This window comes from Aotus nancymaae, unplaced genomic scaffold (genome assembly GCF_030222135.1).
Source record: "Aotus nancymaae isolate 86718 unplaced genomic scaffold, 86718_ANA_hifiasm-v0.15.2.pri h1tg000002l, whole genome shotgun sequence".
Classification (NCBI taxonomy): Eukaryota; Metazoa; Chordata; class Mammalia; order Primates; family Aotidae; genus Aotus; species Aotus nancymaae.
Window position 1 is genome coordinate 2,178,090 of NW_026988413.1, and position 15,207 is coordinate 2,193,296.

The 15,207-nt window shown below is 58.2% G+C and overlaps 1 protein-coding gene across 1 annotated transcript; it reads left to right on the forward strand.

Moving 5' to 3' along the window:
- Nucleotides 1-1,673: 1,673 nt before the first annotated feature.
- MNX1 (motor neuron and pancreas homeobox 1) lies at nucleotides 1,674-7,428 on the forward strand. The gene is made up of 3 exons (XM_021666262.2): nucleotides 1,674-2,663; nucleotides 5,674-5,834; nucleotides 6,416-7,428. The coding sequence occupies exons 1-3, from the start codon at nucleotides 1,979-1,981 to the stop codon at nucleotides 6,767-6,769; spliced, it is 1,200 nt and encodes a 399-aa protein (XP_021521937.2). The 5' UTR covers nucleotides 1,674-1,978; the 3' UTR covers nucleotides 6,770-7,428.
- Nucleotides 7,429-15,207: the final 7,779 nt, after the last annotated feature.

A 15,207-nucleotide genomic window follows, 5' to 3' on the forward strand; every position in this document is an offset into this window, starting at 1 on the left:
CATCTAAAGGCAAGACAAACTCCAGGTGAACGCTTGAGATTTCTTTTTACCAGTGGTTGGCTCTGCAAAGCTAGACCACATTGACTCCAAGTTGCTGTCACTCATCCGCTGCTATCCTCCTAACCTTCCAACCAGTCCTGAGCGTCTGGGAACTACCCTGTGTTATAATGAAAAAGATACCACTGATGCCAACAAAGTCACTGTCACCAACTCTCACCTAGGTTAAAAAAAAAAAGCAAGGTCTCTGTTTGCCTTTTTAAAAAACCCCTCTTGCAGCAACCTGGCCTGCTAATTTTAAAATCAGTTTACCTGGCACTGATTTTCTCCTTAGCCCTCTACCCTCCTCACAGCCCCGTCCGGCCCTTTATTCTCACCTCTCACCTGCATAGGAAGCCTTGGTTTCTGGAACCTGGAGCTCCCTCCGGGTTCTCACGCTGGCTGGGGAGGATAACTGGGTCTAAGGGCGCTATTGACAAAGCCTGGTGTTGATGCCGCTTGACTTCCCGACCCCTGTGTTGATTCTTTCAGCTTCAAAAACGCCCTTGGAAGTGCTTTTACTGTAAATATTTGAAGTGTGAGTGTGGGGGAGGGGGTGAGCTCTGGAGACTCACTGCTGGCCTCGCTCACGGGAAGCCCTTTCCTCTCCACTTCCCAGGAGGCCCCGGCAGCAGCGCACGAGAGACCGCATCTCCCACCTCCTACAGGGGGACTGGTGGGGGTCGCAGCTGCAGGGCTCCCGGAGGACGCCGGGACCTCTGGGTTTTTCAGGGCCGCGGCGTGTGGGCCTCGACTCCCGACAGCCTACGGGCATCCCTCCGCAGCCAGGAAGAGCTTAGTCACCGAGGATTCGCTCCACGGAGCAGGCACGTGGGCGACATCCGCAAGCCGACTTGGGTTCCTGCAGGCCTGGGCGCCCAGATCTGCCATCTCCGCCTTGACTGGCTGGGGCAGGGGCTCCCAGAGAAGATCCGTGGAGGTCAAACTCACACTCACATGCGCGTTTACACCCCCGAGCCCCCGCACACACACCTGGAATGTGGGGCATTCCCAGGGCAGATAAGGTTCGACCAGCACAGCTTTGGCCACAGGGACACAACCCTCCCCTGCTGCGCCCTGGAGACCGGGAGATGGAAGGGCTTGGGAAATACAAAGGTCTTCAGTGCGCTGCCGTCACCTCGCAGAGCGGCCAGGTCAGCGCGCAGCCTGGGCGCTGCGGAGCGTAGAACGACCGCGCTCCACGAGGCAGAGGTGGACCAACGCAAGGGCCGGCGAGGAGGCCGGAGAGGACGCGCCCAGCTGGCTCCAGGGACCAAGCCCGGAGGGGGCAAGGAGTCTCGGGAGCCGGTCTCGGGCCGCCGCGGGGCTCTTCAGGGGTCCGAGGGTTGCCAGTGCCCGCCGCCCGGCTCCGCACCCACGGGAGGGCGGGCAGAGGCCCCAGGTTGCACCTTGGAGCATCCACCCCCCAGCGGTGTCCCAGCCCGCCAGCGCTGCTAAACACCCTGGGCTGCTTAGGACCCCGCGGCGCGGGGGCGGGGCGGCGGGCGGCCGGGACGGTGACAGGTGCGCCCCTCGGCCAATGGCGGAGCCGGCGGCCCTCCCCGGGCCCCCTCCGCGCGCGCCAATCGGAGGCCGCGCTCAGCTTCAAGTGCGCGGAGGGGCGCGGGTCCCCAGTTCGGCGCCAGCGGCCTCAGCGCGGTCGCCTGAGGGCTGGAGCGCAGAGAGCCGGGCTTCCCGGCCCGGGCGCGGGGACGCACTCGCGTGGGAGTTTGTGCGAGCGCGGCCCGGGGCGGGGCCCGCACGGAGGAGGCGCCCGGACCATGGTCACCCTCGGATGAGTTTCCGGCGGCGACTTTGATTATTGGCAAATAACCACCACAACACCGAACCCGCGGGCTTGCACGGCGCGCACTGACTCCGCGAGCCTGCACACCGCCGCGTCGCCCACCACCGGGCCCCAGCGCCAGCCCCAAACGAGCCGATGGAAAAATCCAAAAATTTCCGCATCGACGCCCTGCTGGCGGTGGACCCCCCGCGAGCCGCCTCTGCGCAGAGCGCGCCGCTGGCCTTGGTCACGTCGCTCGCCGCCGCCGCATCTGGCACCGGAGGCGGCGGTGGCGGGGCAAGCGGCGGCACGAGCGGCAGCTGCAGCCCCGCGTCCTCGGAGCCGCCCGCGGCGCCCGCCGACCGCCTGCGCGCCGAAAGCCCGTCGCCGCCGCGCCTGCTGGCCGCGCACTGCGCGCTGCTACCCAAACCGGGCTTCCTGGGTGCGGGCGGCGGCGGCGGCGGCACGGGTGGCGGGCACGGGGGGCCCCACCACCACGCGCACCCGGGCGCAGCGGCCGCCGCCGCCGCCGCTGCCGCCGCCGCCGCCGCCGCCGCAGGGGGCCTGGCGCTGGGGCTGCACCCAGGGGGCGCGCAGGGCGGCGCGGGCCTCCCGGCGCAGGCGGCGCTCTACGGCCACCCGGTCTACGGCTACTCCGCGGCGGCGGCTGCGCTGGCGGGCCAGCACCCGGCGCTGTCCTACTCCTACCCGCAGGTGCAGGGCGGGCACCCGGCGCACCCCGGAGACCCAATCAAGCTGGGCGCCGGCACCTTCCAGCTGGACCAGTGGCTGCGCGCGTCCACCGCGGGCATGATCCTGCCCAAGATGCCCGACTTCAACTGTGAGTACCCTGCGGCCCCCAGGCCCGCGGCGGGAGGGCCTCGCGCATCCTCCACCCGGCACAGCCTGCGCCTCTCTGTGCTCGGCTCCCAGCGAGCCGGGGAAGCGCTGCGAAGCCGCCTGGGTTCTGCGAGGACTCGCCCAGACCCCCAGGCATGAGACGGGCAGCGAATTGTTAAAATGGCTATGCGCAGGCCTTGCCTTCTCTTCCTCTCTTAACGGGAAGGGGCAGTTGGAGGTGTGAGACTGAGATCTAATGATTAACCCGCAGGCTGCAGGAGAAGGAAGTCGCGGGGAAGGCGAGCCGGAGAGCGCCCCGAATTAGGCAGGCCTGGGAATGGGAGTCAGGGCTTATCACCGGGGAAGGGAACTTGGGCCGGGTCCCCTATTCTGGGCGCTAGAGAGACCCGCGGCCCGTCCAGGGAGAGGGAGTGCTTCAGAAGCAGCAAACAAGAGAAATGGGCTTCGGAGACCCGGGGCGGCAAGGCCAGGGCCCAGGGAATCCCCCGGCTCTTACCAGGGCGCTGCCCTCCTCTGGAAGGGCGTTGGACCGGGGGTGCATGGCCGAAGCAGATGGCCTGGCTTGAACCAGCGATACGGGGACTCTAAACAGTGAATGCTTGGCCTGGAATCCCGGGCGCCCAGCAAGGTAGCAAATACCTCTCCAAAGTGGGGCTGAGGGAGCCCCGGTTCCCACCACCCCAGAGCCGCTGGGCTTCAGGCAGCTTCCTGTCCATCCGGGCGGGACTCCTCGTGAGAGGTCTGGGACCCTCAGGCTTTCCTGGCACACGCAGACTCTCCGGGCTGGGGCTCGGGGGCTCTGGCTCTCCCCGCTCGCCCCATCGAGGTCAGCTACTTTTGAGTCGGCTGGAGCAGAAGATGTATACCTCTCCACGCTTTCAGCCGCCCAACACCCAAACAAAGAGACCCCATTGTTTCTGTCTGAGTGGGTTTGTTTAGACTGGGGAGATGCAGGCAGAGCAGGGGAAAAGCAAAAAAGAAAACAGAAATAAACACTCCAGAATTCAGATTCCTTTGCTGGAAGCCGTGATTGTGACTAAACAGAGAAAATCTAGGACCCCAGAGGCTGGAGAAGTCACAAGGGGGTGAGAAAATCCCTGCAGCTCGCTGTTGCCCGCAGCTGCCCCAGGCTTTCCCAGCTCAGCTCCAAGAAGGCCCCACTGGCCACCCATCCCTCCCTGGGAGAGTCAGCCCCACTGACTCCGGTTGGAAGAGGGAAAGCTGCCTCTCACCTCAGACACTTCTATGACTGCGGATCTCCCGCCAGCCTGGGCTTAAAACTCAGAGCACCCTCCACGGCCTGGCTGCCGACCCAGGGCCCAACCCTTCTGATAGAAAGCCACCACTATAACCTGCATTTCCTAGAGCCAGGGACGGGAAGTTGCCCACTGAGTGGGCTGGCCAGCCCAGGGGGCAGTGGTCCTAGGCCTCCTAGGGCCTTGGGCTCCCTGGCCACCCCCAATCTGCACTTTCTGGAGCTTGTAGCCCAAGGTCACTCAAAAAATTTATTGAAGTGAGACACCTTTCCCAACACACCTTGCCATTTCTGATTTCGAATGTTGACCTAGAGTTGGCCAAATTTCAAACACAGCTGGCTTTAAGTTCAGGAGAAGTATCTGCACCGGCAATCCAAAAGGGTAGGCATAACCTCGCCAAGGACAGCCGCATGTGTTCTGAGAAGCCCTCCTCGCTGGTCACGGGAAACCTGTTTGGTTTCTTTAATTATCTTTGCCCGTTGGATGGTATTTCCCAAATGGTCCCTCCGGAGCCAGTGTTTTAATTAAAGTTCTAATGTATTGTCAAGTTGGGAATGCGGGGCCTCGTTTGACTAAAGCAGGGGGCGTGGGCCATCCTCTAAAGCAAATTGCCCATCCCGGGGGACCTGAGCTCATCAGGCCTGGGGCTGGCCTCCTTTCTTCCCTTTTCTTTCTTTCTTTTATTGTCTAACACTTGTCAGGCTCCTGGGAAATCAAGGGAAGTCTCGTTTTGAGGTCATAAAATTCTCTGTGATGTAACCGTGCGAAATTATGTAAATAAAGCCGGGCAGGCCTCCTCGAACACACAGAGAACCGGATCCTGCCTGCGCCTCTGCCTGTAATTTGCGTAATGAGAATTGTCCTGAAAAGGCTTCCAGTCTCCCCAGGACTTGCCCTCCCCCCTCCCACCCCCACCCACTCCTGGAGGGGGTTTGTCAAGAAAAAGGTTTGAAAGGTTGGAGGCTCCCTGATGAATACACAGACTTGGACCCTGGGTTTGGCCCTGTTCTGTCCTCCCTCCCTTCCTTTCCTCTCTCTCTCATTCCTTTCTTCCTTCCGTCCTCCCTCCCTCCCTCCCTTCCTTCCTCTTCTCCTCCACCTCCTTTTCTGTCTTAAGGAGGCAGGAGGCAGGCCTGCCACAGCAGCAGCAGCTCTTCCCAGACCTGTCTGGCTCTGAGCCTGAACCTCTAGGAAGGTGCGGGGAGGACAGGGGGAGAGATCTGGTTCTACCACTCACTGCTCCTTTATTTTGTTGTTATTATTTTTATTTATTGAGAGATGGGGTCTTGCCATGTTGCCCAGGGTACAGTGCAGCGGTGCAGTCCTAGCTCGCTGCAGCCTCGAACTCTTGGGCTTCCTGGAACCTCCATCTTGGCCCTCAACCGACCTCACTTCTCCTCTTGCCTCTGGATCAATCCTCTCATACCAATGCCGGCTCCTGTGGAGAGGTGCCTCCAGCGACGGACCGTGCTTAACAGGGACACTCAGACGTCTCCCAGACCAGAAAAGAAAATTGGTCCCTTTAAGCCCAAACCACCCATTTGCACTTGGTCGTCTGGGTCCTGAGTCCCTATTCCTTGGAGAGGGGGCACTGATGAGGAGGGAACAGCCTCACCCTCTGCAGTGCCGGGAAACTTCCACGCTGGGGCCTTGCGGTAGTGGTAGCAGCACCCACGGGAGGGTCGGGGGCGAGGACCGGGCCGGCTCTGGGCCTCACTGCCCTTTGGTCCCCAGCCCAGGCGCAGTCGAATCTCCTGGGGAAGTGCCGCCGGCCGCGCACCGCCTTCACCAGCCAGCAGCTGCTGGAGCTGGAGCACCAGTTCAAGCTCAACAAGTACCTGTCCAGGCCCAAGCGCTTCGAGGTGGCCACCTCGCTCATGCTCACGGAGACCCAGGTGCGCGCCCGCCCCACCCCAACGCATCCAGGCCTCCCAGTGGACACTGTCACCTCTGCACTCGTGACCCACGGGCGGTCTTGGGCATCTGGCGCTGCGACCTGACGGTTCAGACGGCAGGCGGGCGCACGGGTTCATCTAAGGAGCCCAGAGCGCCGATTCAGTAGCTTCGGGTGGGGCCCAAGAATCTGCACTTAAGGACCCCTCCTTTTTTCTGAAGAAGGTGATCCCCTTGTTCTAGAAAGAGAGGAGGGAACATCCTGAGTTCTACCACGGCCTGGCCCCGTGCCATGACCCTTCCTCGGTAGAGGGAGGGTGCGGGGAGAAAAGTCCCCGGCCTGGGGCGCTAGGGACACAGTCCTAGTTCCCTCGGAGCCCCAGCCCAGCTCTGGGGTTTGCTGCTGAGTGGGAGGTGGTAGGGGGAGGAGGAAGCCACGAGCCCCTTCCCCATTCCGCTTCTAAGTCGTCTTACCCAGAGGCCATTCCAGGGCCGACCCGCTGCGGCCCAGGCGCTCGCGGCGGGGGGACTAGGAAGGCTTGAATGGCGGGGGCTGGTTTCTCACGCCCGCTTGTGCCCACAGGTGAAGATCTGGTTCCAGAACCGGCGGATGAAATGGAAACGCAGCAAAAAGGCCAAAGAGCAGGCGGCGCAGGAAGCGGAGAAACAGAAGGGCGGCGGCGGGGGCTCGGGGAAGGGCGGCGCGGAGGAGCCGGGCGCCGACGAGCTGCTGGGGCCGCCCGCGCCCGGGGACAAGGGCAGCGGACGCCGCCTGCGGGACTTGAGGGACAGTGACCCCGAGGAGGACGAGGACGAGGACGACGAGGACCATTTCCCCTACAGCAACGGCGCCAGCGCCCACGCCGCCTCCTCCGACTGCTCCTCCGAGGACGACTCGCCGCCCCCGCGGCCCAGCCACCAGCCCGCGCCCCAGTAGGAGTCCGGCGGCCCAGCAGGTGCGGCGCGCTCGGAGCACCCAGGCCGGCAGCTTCTCCCGGAGGCCCCGGCGCCCGCACCCACTCGGCCCAGCACGGCCCGGAGAGCAGGCTCGGCCGCCGCCTGGTGAACCCCTAGCCTAGGCCGGGCTGGAGGGATCGGCCTCGGCCTCCAGTCCTGGGCGCTTCGCTTTTAAGCCAGGGCGCCTCGCCTTCTCTTCAAGAAACAGCGAGAGGGAGACCCGGGGGCTGAAACTTGAACTCTGGTTCTTTTAATTTTGGTTGGTGTTGGGGGAGGTACGAGGTGCCTGTGAGAAGAACCGACCCCCCACCCAAGGGGAACCTCCCGTCTCCCCTCTTCCCGAGTGCGAGAAGGCGGAAACCCACAGTGTTACCTGACTTCTGAAACTTGAAACCTCCTCTGGAGCCGCCGTTCTGCAGAGTATTGGGAAAAGAAAAAGGGTTTATGCTTACATCTCTGGGGTCCGGGGGTTTATGTCACAAGCGTTCAAACTGCTGAAAATCTCAAAACTGTACTGTCTTTATTTTTATATATTGTATTTATATATAAAAAGAAACGTCTACGTATGCATGCTAAATTATTATTTAGCTTCTCCCATCACCCATGATGAAATGTAAAATAAATTGCTTTTGTACTGGATCAGCGTGCACGCGTTTTGGGGGTTATGCCTGCAGCTTTACCGTTTGTTCGTAGAAATGATGGGGAGGGTGTCTACTCTGCGGTTGGCAGCCAAGGGTGAAAATCGTGGTCTCAAGTGGGTGTCAGGACCACCTCCGCGCCTGCTGCTGAGTGGCCGCAATGTGAAGTGCTGGCAAAAATACCTGTGGCCAGGTGTCAGCGCGTGCCCGGCTGCCTGACCCACGCCTGTCCCGGTACGTGTGCCCCTCAGAAGCGGAGCTGGGGACTCTATTTATTTTCCTATTTCCTCGCGGGCTCTTGTTTCGATGGCGCTCCAGAAGTGGAAATACGCTATTGGGGCGTTTCAGAAAATAAGCTTCAAACGATTAGGCGTTAGTAGCATGTGGGGTCCGTGAGACCTCAGGCGCTGCTTAGGCACATTTCCCGGAAGGCACCGAATTGCGCAGTGCTTCTGTCCTCCTCGACCCCGGCCCTCTCTGTTGGCAGAAGCTTCCTTGGCTGGCCAGGCTCGGTCTTCTTGGCCCTGTGCAAACGTCGTCCGCGAGGACAGCAGCGGGATGCAGGAGCGCTCCGCACCGCTGCTGCTGCGGCTCCGGGTTAATCAGCCTCTGCAGCGCGCGCCATCAATCACCGCGGCCAGCGCCGGCGCCATGTGCTGCGCACATGCGGGCTCAGCTCTCGCTCTCGCCTGCCCGGGACCGCAGGCCCGCGGCCACCCAGCCCGGCGCGCCCCCCGTCCCCCTTCCCCCATCGCCGACCCAGTGGCCTCTCCAGGCTTGGAGGAGACGGGCGGCCGCGGACACTGCTCCCCTCCTTTCTCCCGGGCCTTCCTCCTTCCTTCCGTTTGTCACTTTCTCAGCAGCACCTGCGAGTGCCCTTCTCCCTCCTTCCCTCCCCGCTCCCAGCTGATAAACCGAGTTCAGAAGGGCCTGGTGTTTCATTTGGGTGATTACCGCGGGGCAAGCGCGGCCACTCCTCTGCCTCAGGGCGCGGGGAGATTAATATCCTCTCTGGCAACTCATTATCACCCCGGGCCCCTTCCATAAAATCAACCTCAATCAAGGCCGGGGCGCGGCTGCTGGGAGTCCTGGCAGAAGCAGCTGCTGGGCGCTGGCGCAGGGGCCGGGCTCCGCCGCCTGGGGTCCAAAGGTGCTTTGAGGGAACTGGGAGAGGGTTTGCCACTGGTGGAGGAGGAAGAGTGCCCAGAGAAAGAGAGTGGGAAAACCAGAGAAGAGGGGGGCAAGGGGAAGACAGATTTTTTTTTTTTTTTGGTTTTTAAAATATCTGCAATCTGTACATTTCTTTTTAATTTCTAACACATTGGTGAGGTTCAGCCTGTAGCAATCTCTCCCCGGCTGGCTTCACATCTGGAGATTATGTTCCCCTTGGGCTCAGCTGGCCCAGTCTCAGCGCCCCCACCCGCAGTGGGCAGACAGGGAAGGGGGGGCTCGGCCTGGAAAGGGGCCTCACGCCCGGAGCTGAGGCGCCCCAGGCCTCCGCAGAGGGTCTGTCCGTCTACCCTCAGGGTGCAGGCGCTTCCTCTGGGATGCGGGGAAAAGTGACACTGACGGAAGATGCTGTTAACAGGGCCGCCCCTCCCCCGTCCTCCAGCAGAGCCAGGCCCGGGACCTGCGCCGGCCCCTGCGCCTGCAGGCCGCTCAATCGCGGCGGAATTTATCTCGTTAATAAATTTAATGATCAATTCGTTCTTGTCACAGTAGCTCTTCCCCAAATCAATTATAGCAAATTTAAATATAATCACTGGCTCGTCCTCATCCACTCCGGGCACGGTGCACAATTCATTCTGCCTAATGAACGGTCGGGAGGCCCGGCTCTGCCCGTCTCGCGGGCGCGCCCCTCACCCCTAGACGCTGCGCTCGAGGTCGCTGACTCGGCTCGGCCTGTAGCGGGGTTCCCCTCGGGGCCCCACCCTCCAACCGCACCCGAGCCTCCAGCTGACCCCGCGCAAGGGGGAGAAGGTCTTTGCGGCCCCCAGGAATCGGGTTCTCTGGACCTGGAGCAAGGTCTCCGCAGGGGGAGCCCAGAGGGAGCTGAGGCGGTGTTTGGTGTTTTCAGACAGGCCCAGGCCTCCGCCGCAGGACTTTTCTGATGTCCTCTGGCTGTCCCGGAGGCCTGCGGAGTTCACCGCCTGCAACGGAAGCGAAGGTAGGCGGGGGAGACCCCCGCGGCGGCCGTCCCTGCGACCCAGGGCGCTGCGTCCCCACGGAGGGCCCCCACCCAAAGCTGACTCTGTCCTTTGGAACCCCAGCCTGGCCTCCCTGCCCCACCGAGGCCCCACCTCTCGCCCACCGTTTTCTTTGCTCCAGTGTGGGTTCTCCTCCGTTCTTAGAAAAAGGCGCCCGGCCGTGGGCGAGTTCTGCTGGGCGTGCAAAAGCGTGTGGATGAAGGCTTTTAGTGCCGGGAGAAAACAGTTGACACGCGCCCGCCAGAGGGCGACCGGGGGGCTCCTTTCCAGCCCCTCCTGGAGCTCAGGCTGCCGGGTGAGAGGCAGCCTGGAGACCCAGGCTAAGGCCTGGTGTCAAGGAGTAAAGAAACAGCTCGAAGGGAGAGGAGGTGGACCTGTCCCTTCCCCCATCCGGGGGACTTTCCTTCTCGGACCCCGAACACAAGGCAACCAAAGCAAAAATAGACAACTGGGACCACGTCAAACTGAAAAACGTCCGCGCCACAAAGGACAATCAACCAGAGTCAAAGGCAGCCTGGGAATGGCAGATGCCATCTGCAAAACGAATCTGGTAATGGGTTAATATCCAGAGTAGGTAATTCTCACCACTCTCAACAAAACCAAACTAATGGCAACAACCATATGAAAAGCTCTCAACACCGCTAGCCTCAGGGAAATGCAAATCAAAGCCACAAGATGTCACCTCACACGTGTTAAGATGGCCAATATAAAACAAGGATGTGGGAAATTGAAGCTGTTGTGGGAATGTAACATGGTGTGGCCATTATGTAAAATAACACAGAATTTCCTCAAAAATTCCTCAAAAAGTTTCCTCAAAAAATTAAAAATCAAATCACCATCTGATCCAGCAGTCTCAGTTCTGGGTATATATCCAAAAGAATTGGAAAAAAAAAAAAACAACTCAGACATTTGCACACCCGAATTCATTGCAGCACTATTCACAATTGCCAAGAGGTGGGCGCAGCCTACGTCCATCAGCAGAGGAATGGGTGAGGAAAATGTGGCGCACACAGACGGTGGGGTGCTGTTCAGGCTTTAAAAGGAAGGAAATCCTGTCACTTTCTACAACAACCATGAACTCTGAGGACTTTACGCTGGGTGAGATACCCAATCACAAAAGACAAATACTGACCCTCCTTGGGGGTGCCCTCCTGCAGTCCCAGCTACTGCTGAAGGATGGCTTGGGCCCGGAGTTCCAGGATGCAGTGAGCCATGATGGCACCACCGCACTCCAGCCTGGGCCACACTGTGAGACCCTAGCTCTACAAAATAGTAGTAATAAATAAGCAGGCAAATAAACAAAAAAGACAAATACTGCAAGATCGTCTGCAATGCCAGTTTAGATGAGCCAAGCTCTTAGAAAACAGAATGGTGGCTGCTAGGGCTTGGAGCGGGTACTGGGGAGTCAATGTTTCCTGGGGCCGGAGTTTCAGTTTGGGAAGATGAGAAAGTTCTAGCATAATACACATAGCTAACCCTCGGGTACTAACACGTGAACGGTAACAATGATTGTAAAAATAATTGTTGTTTTTTTCTTCTCATCTGCCGTCCTCCCTCTCCTCCCCTCTGACCCCAGCCCCTCCTTGCGAAGCTGCTCGGGAGGGGCGTCCGGGCTGGTTTCTCAGCTCCTCTCAGGTTTCTGGGTTACCTGACCTGTGGCCTCCCCCCAACCCCGCCCCTGTGCGGGGCAGCGCTGACTGCGCCCCAGGCTTGCAGGGGGCTGCCGGGCGGGAGCGTCCCGGGGCGGGGAGTGCGGCGCGGAGAGAAGCTGAGATCCGCGCGGGGCAGCCCCCAACCCCCCGGTATCGAAGTCCTGTGGAGCTCCGTCTCCCTCCATAAAACTAATCCCGTCGGAGGTGTGACCTCCACCAGGAATGCCGCGGCGTTCCGGACAGCAAGGGCAAATATGTTTTTCAGATTTGGTTTTTATGGTGGGATTAAAGTTTATTTTCCATAATAGGGCACCTAATAAAACTCCTAAAGCCGGCCGGGCCTCCAGCTGGTGGCCTGGTTTCACACTTTCACTTCGTAAATCACTTTACGACGCGCCAGGTGTGTCTCAAGCTGGACGCGACGGGAACGCGCGGCAGCCGCGGGTTTGTCCCGCGCAGGGTCTTCCGGCCCGAGCCCCCCGCTCCGCCCCCCGGACTCCCCCACCCGCGGCCGCAGGGGACCCTCGGGAGCAGGCGGCCCGGCCGAGGATTCCTGGGGACCCCCCAGCTCCGGGCCCGCCCCCCGGCCCCGTGCCGACCCTGCATTCCGCCCGCGCACCTGGCGCCCCTCCCCGTGTACACACCGCGCGGACAATGCTCGCCCCGGGCCGGACAAAGGTGCCCCCGAGGCGGCCAGCGAGGCGGGGCGCGGTTTACCCAGCTGGGGGCAGGAACAAAGGCGCGGCCTTATCGCCCGCGGGCCGGGGCGGGCCGGGGTCAGGCCGCGGGCCGCGGGCGGGGCCTCTCCAGCCCGGGACCCGGTCGGGGGCGCCGCGCTGGGCTGGGCTTGGGGTTTGCTGGGTGGGCTCAGGACGCGATGACCCAGGGTCTCAGCCCCGGGCGTGTCACCCCCGAAGCCGCCCTGAGGGTGTCCAGGTCGGGAAGAAGCTGTTGAAGTGGACGCCGGACGCGAAAGAACAGGGACCCTGGCATCCTGGAACTGGTGCCTGTGCCTCATGCTAGAAGTGAACCCTTTTTTTTTTTTTTTTTTTTCAGATATTTTATTACCCAGAGAAGGTGGAAGAAACAACCCGTTTTTATTTCAAAGCCTGTAGTTTTGTATTTGCGTTTTGTTAACATTGCAGCTCACCTTCCGGCTTAGCATCCTTTCTGCCAAGCAAAAAATTTCCTCTCTATGGTGATATTAAAAAAAGAAAGAAAAGGGAAAAACAGAAAATAAGATTAAAAAAGGGTAAGGATCAATTCCCAGGCAGGGGAAGTTGTGAGGGGCATGACAGCGCCCAGTCTTTTCTAGAAAGCTCGGACAGGCCAGGCACCGGAGAGGAGGCTCCGGCCCGTTAAGCCTCAGGCTTAGCTGGCTCCTGCGAACTGCGTCTGTCAATGTCTCTGCTTCAGGCAGCGCCGCACCCTCAGGAGGCCGAGGGTTCCAGCTCTTCAGAGCAGGGGGCATCCCTGTAACAGGAGACTTGCAGCGTTTCTTTAATAATAGATAAATCCGTAAAGGAAATGCAAACTGGGGGGTCCAAATAACTTTACTACATATTATCATTATCTTTTCTTTATTTATTTACTTATTTACTTATTTTTTGAAACAGAGTCTTGCTCTGTCGCCCAGGCTGGAGTGCAGTGGCACGATCTTGGCTCACTGCAACCTCCACCTGCCGTGTTCAAGCAATTCTCCTGCCTCAGCCTACGGAGTAGCTGGGACTATAGGCACACGCCACCGTGCCCCGCTAATTTTTGTATTTCTTTAGTAGAGACTTGATTTCCCCATGTTGGCCAGGCTAGTCTTGAACTCCTGATCTTGTGATCCACCCACCTCGGCCTCCCAAAGTGCTGGGATTACAGGCGTGAGCCACCGCGCCTAGCCTCTTCTTTAAATTTTAATTTTTGTGGGTACATAGTAGGTGTATACATGTGTGGGGTACATGAGATGTTTTGATACAAGCAACTCGTAATAATCACTTCATGGAGAATGGGGCACCCATCCCCTCCAGTATTTATTCTTTGTGTTACAATCCAATTAGACTTAGTTATTTTTAAATGCACAATTAAATTATTACTGACTATAGTCACCCTGCTGTGCTATCAAATACTAGGTCTTATTCATTCTTTTCTATTTATTTGTACCCATTTATCCTACCTGTAAGGTTTGTTCTTGGCGAGTTTAAAAGGAAGAAACTGAGGCCAACACAAGAAGATCCAATGTGAAGGAATTTATTCAGGCTCCCATATGAAGTCCTGCAGTCCGACAGGAGGGGCTGGAGAAGTCGCACGGACTCCTCGCAGACGTGGGGTTTTATAGGGAGTGAAGGAGCTCGATTGGCTGTGGGAGAGCAGAACTACTATTGGATAAGGTTACAAGCCTTTGTTTGCATACAGGACTTGGATGCTATTGGTTAGAATTACTCAGCTGCTATTGGCTAGAAAGACTCGGCTGCTATTGGCTAGAAAGACTTGGCTGCTATTGACTAGAATCACAAGACCCCCGCTTGTATACTGGGTTCTTTAAGGGAACGCCAGGTTGTGCGAGAAGGGGAGAAGGGAACATGCCAGAGCATGTCCGAGCTTTCAGAAAAAAGAGGGGGCAGGGTGTGTGTCCGAGCTCCTGGCGTGGCAACCGGCCTTACACCACCTACCCCACAAATGCCACCCACCCGTCCACCGCCACTCCCCTTCCCAGCCGCTGGTAACCAGCCTATCTCTTGTTTTGACTTTTAGATCCCACAAAAGAGTGAGGACATGCAACGCAAATTGTGTTTTTTCTTCAGTCTGCAACATGTATGTACCTTTTCCCACCTGGACCATTTATTCTCATGATTAATTTATTCCAGGTCTTTAGATACACATAGGTCATCAGATTAAGCACAGGCAGACCTCGTTTTATTGTGCTTTGCTTTTTTGCCCTTCACAGCGATTTCGTTTTTTTACAAATGGATGGTTTGGAAGTTTATCAGCACCATCTTTCCAACAGCATGTGCTCACTTCATGTCTATGTCACATTTGGGAATTCTTGCAATTACCAAACTGTTTCATTATTATTATATCTGTTATGCGATCTATGATCAGTGACCTTTGATGTTACTATTTTAATTGTTTTGAGGTGCCACCAACCTTGCCCGTATAAGATGGTGAATTTAATCGATAAATATGTGTGTGTTCTGATTGCACCACCGACTGCTATCCTCTGTCTCTCTCCCTCCCTCTCCTGGGGCCTCCCCGTTCCCTGAGACACAACAATACTGAAATTAGGCCATGTAATAACCCTGCAATGTCCCCTAAATGTTCAAGTGAAAGGAAGAGTCACACATCTCTCACTTTCAATCAAAAGCTAGAAATGATTAAGCTTAGTGAGGAAGGCCTGGTGAAAAGTGAGACAGTCAGAAAGCTAGGCCTCCTGTGTCAGTTAGCTAAGCTGTGAATGCAATGGAAAAGCTGTTGAAGGAAATAAAAGTGCTACTCCAGTAAACATGCAAATAATAAGACAGAAGCAGCCCGACTGCTGATGTGGCGAGAGGTTTAGTGCTCTAAACAGGAAGTCAAACCAGCCGCAACAGTCCCTAAGCCACGGCCAATCCCAGGAGATCCGGCCGAGGTGTTTGATGATGGTGACTTCATACGCAGGTTTTCAATCTCGACAAAACAGCCTTCTGTTGGAAGAAGATGCCATCTAAAACCTTCATAGCTAGAGAGGAGAAGTTAGTGCCTGGCTTCAAAGCTTCCAAGGACAGGCTGACTCTAGTGAGGGGCTAAGGCAGCTGAGGACTTTAAGTTGAAGCTGATGCTCATTTACCATTCTGAAAATCCTAGGGCCCTTAATGTTTATGCTAAATAGGCTGGGTGCGGTGGCTCACACCTGTAATCCCACCATTTCAGGAGGCTGAGGCAGGCGGATCACCT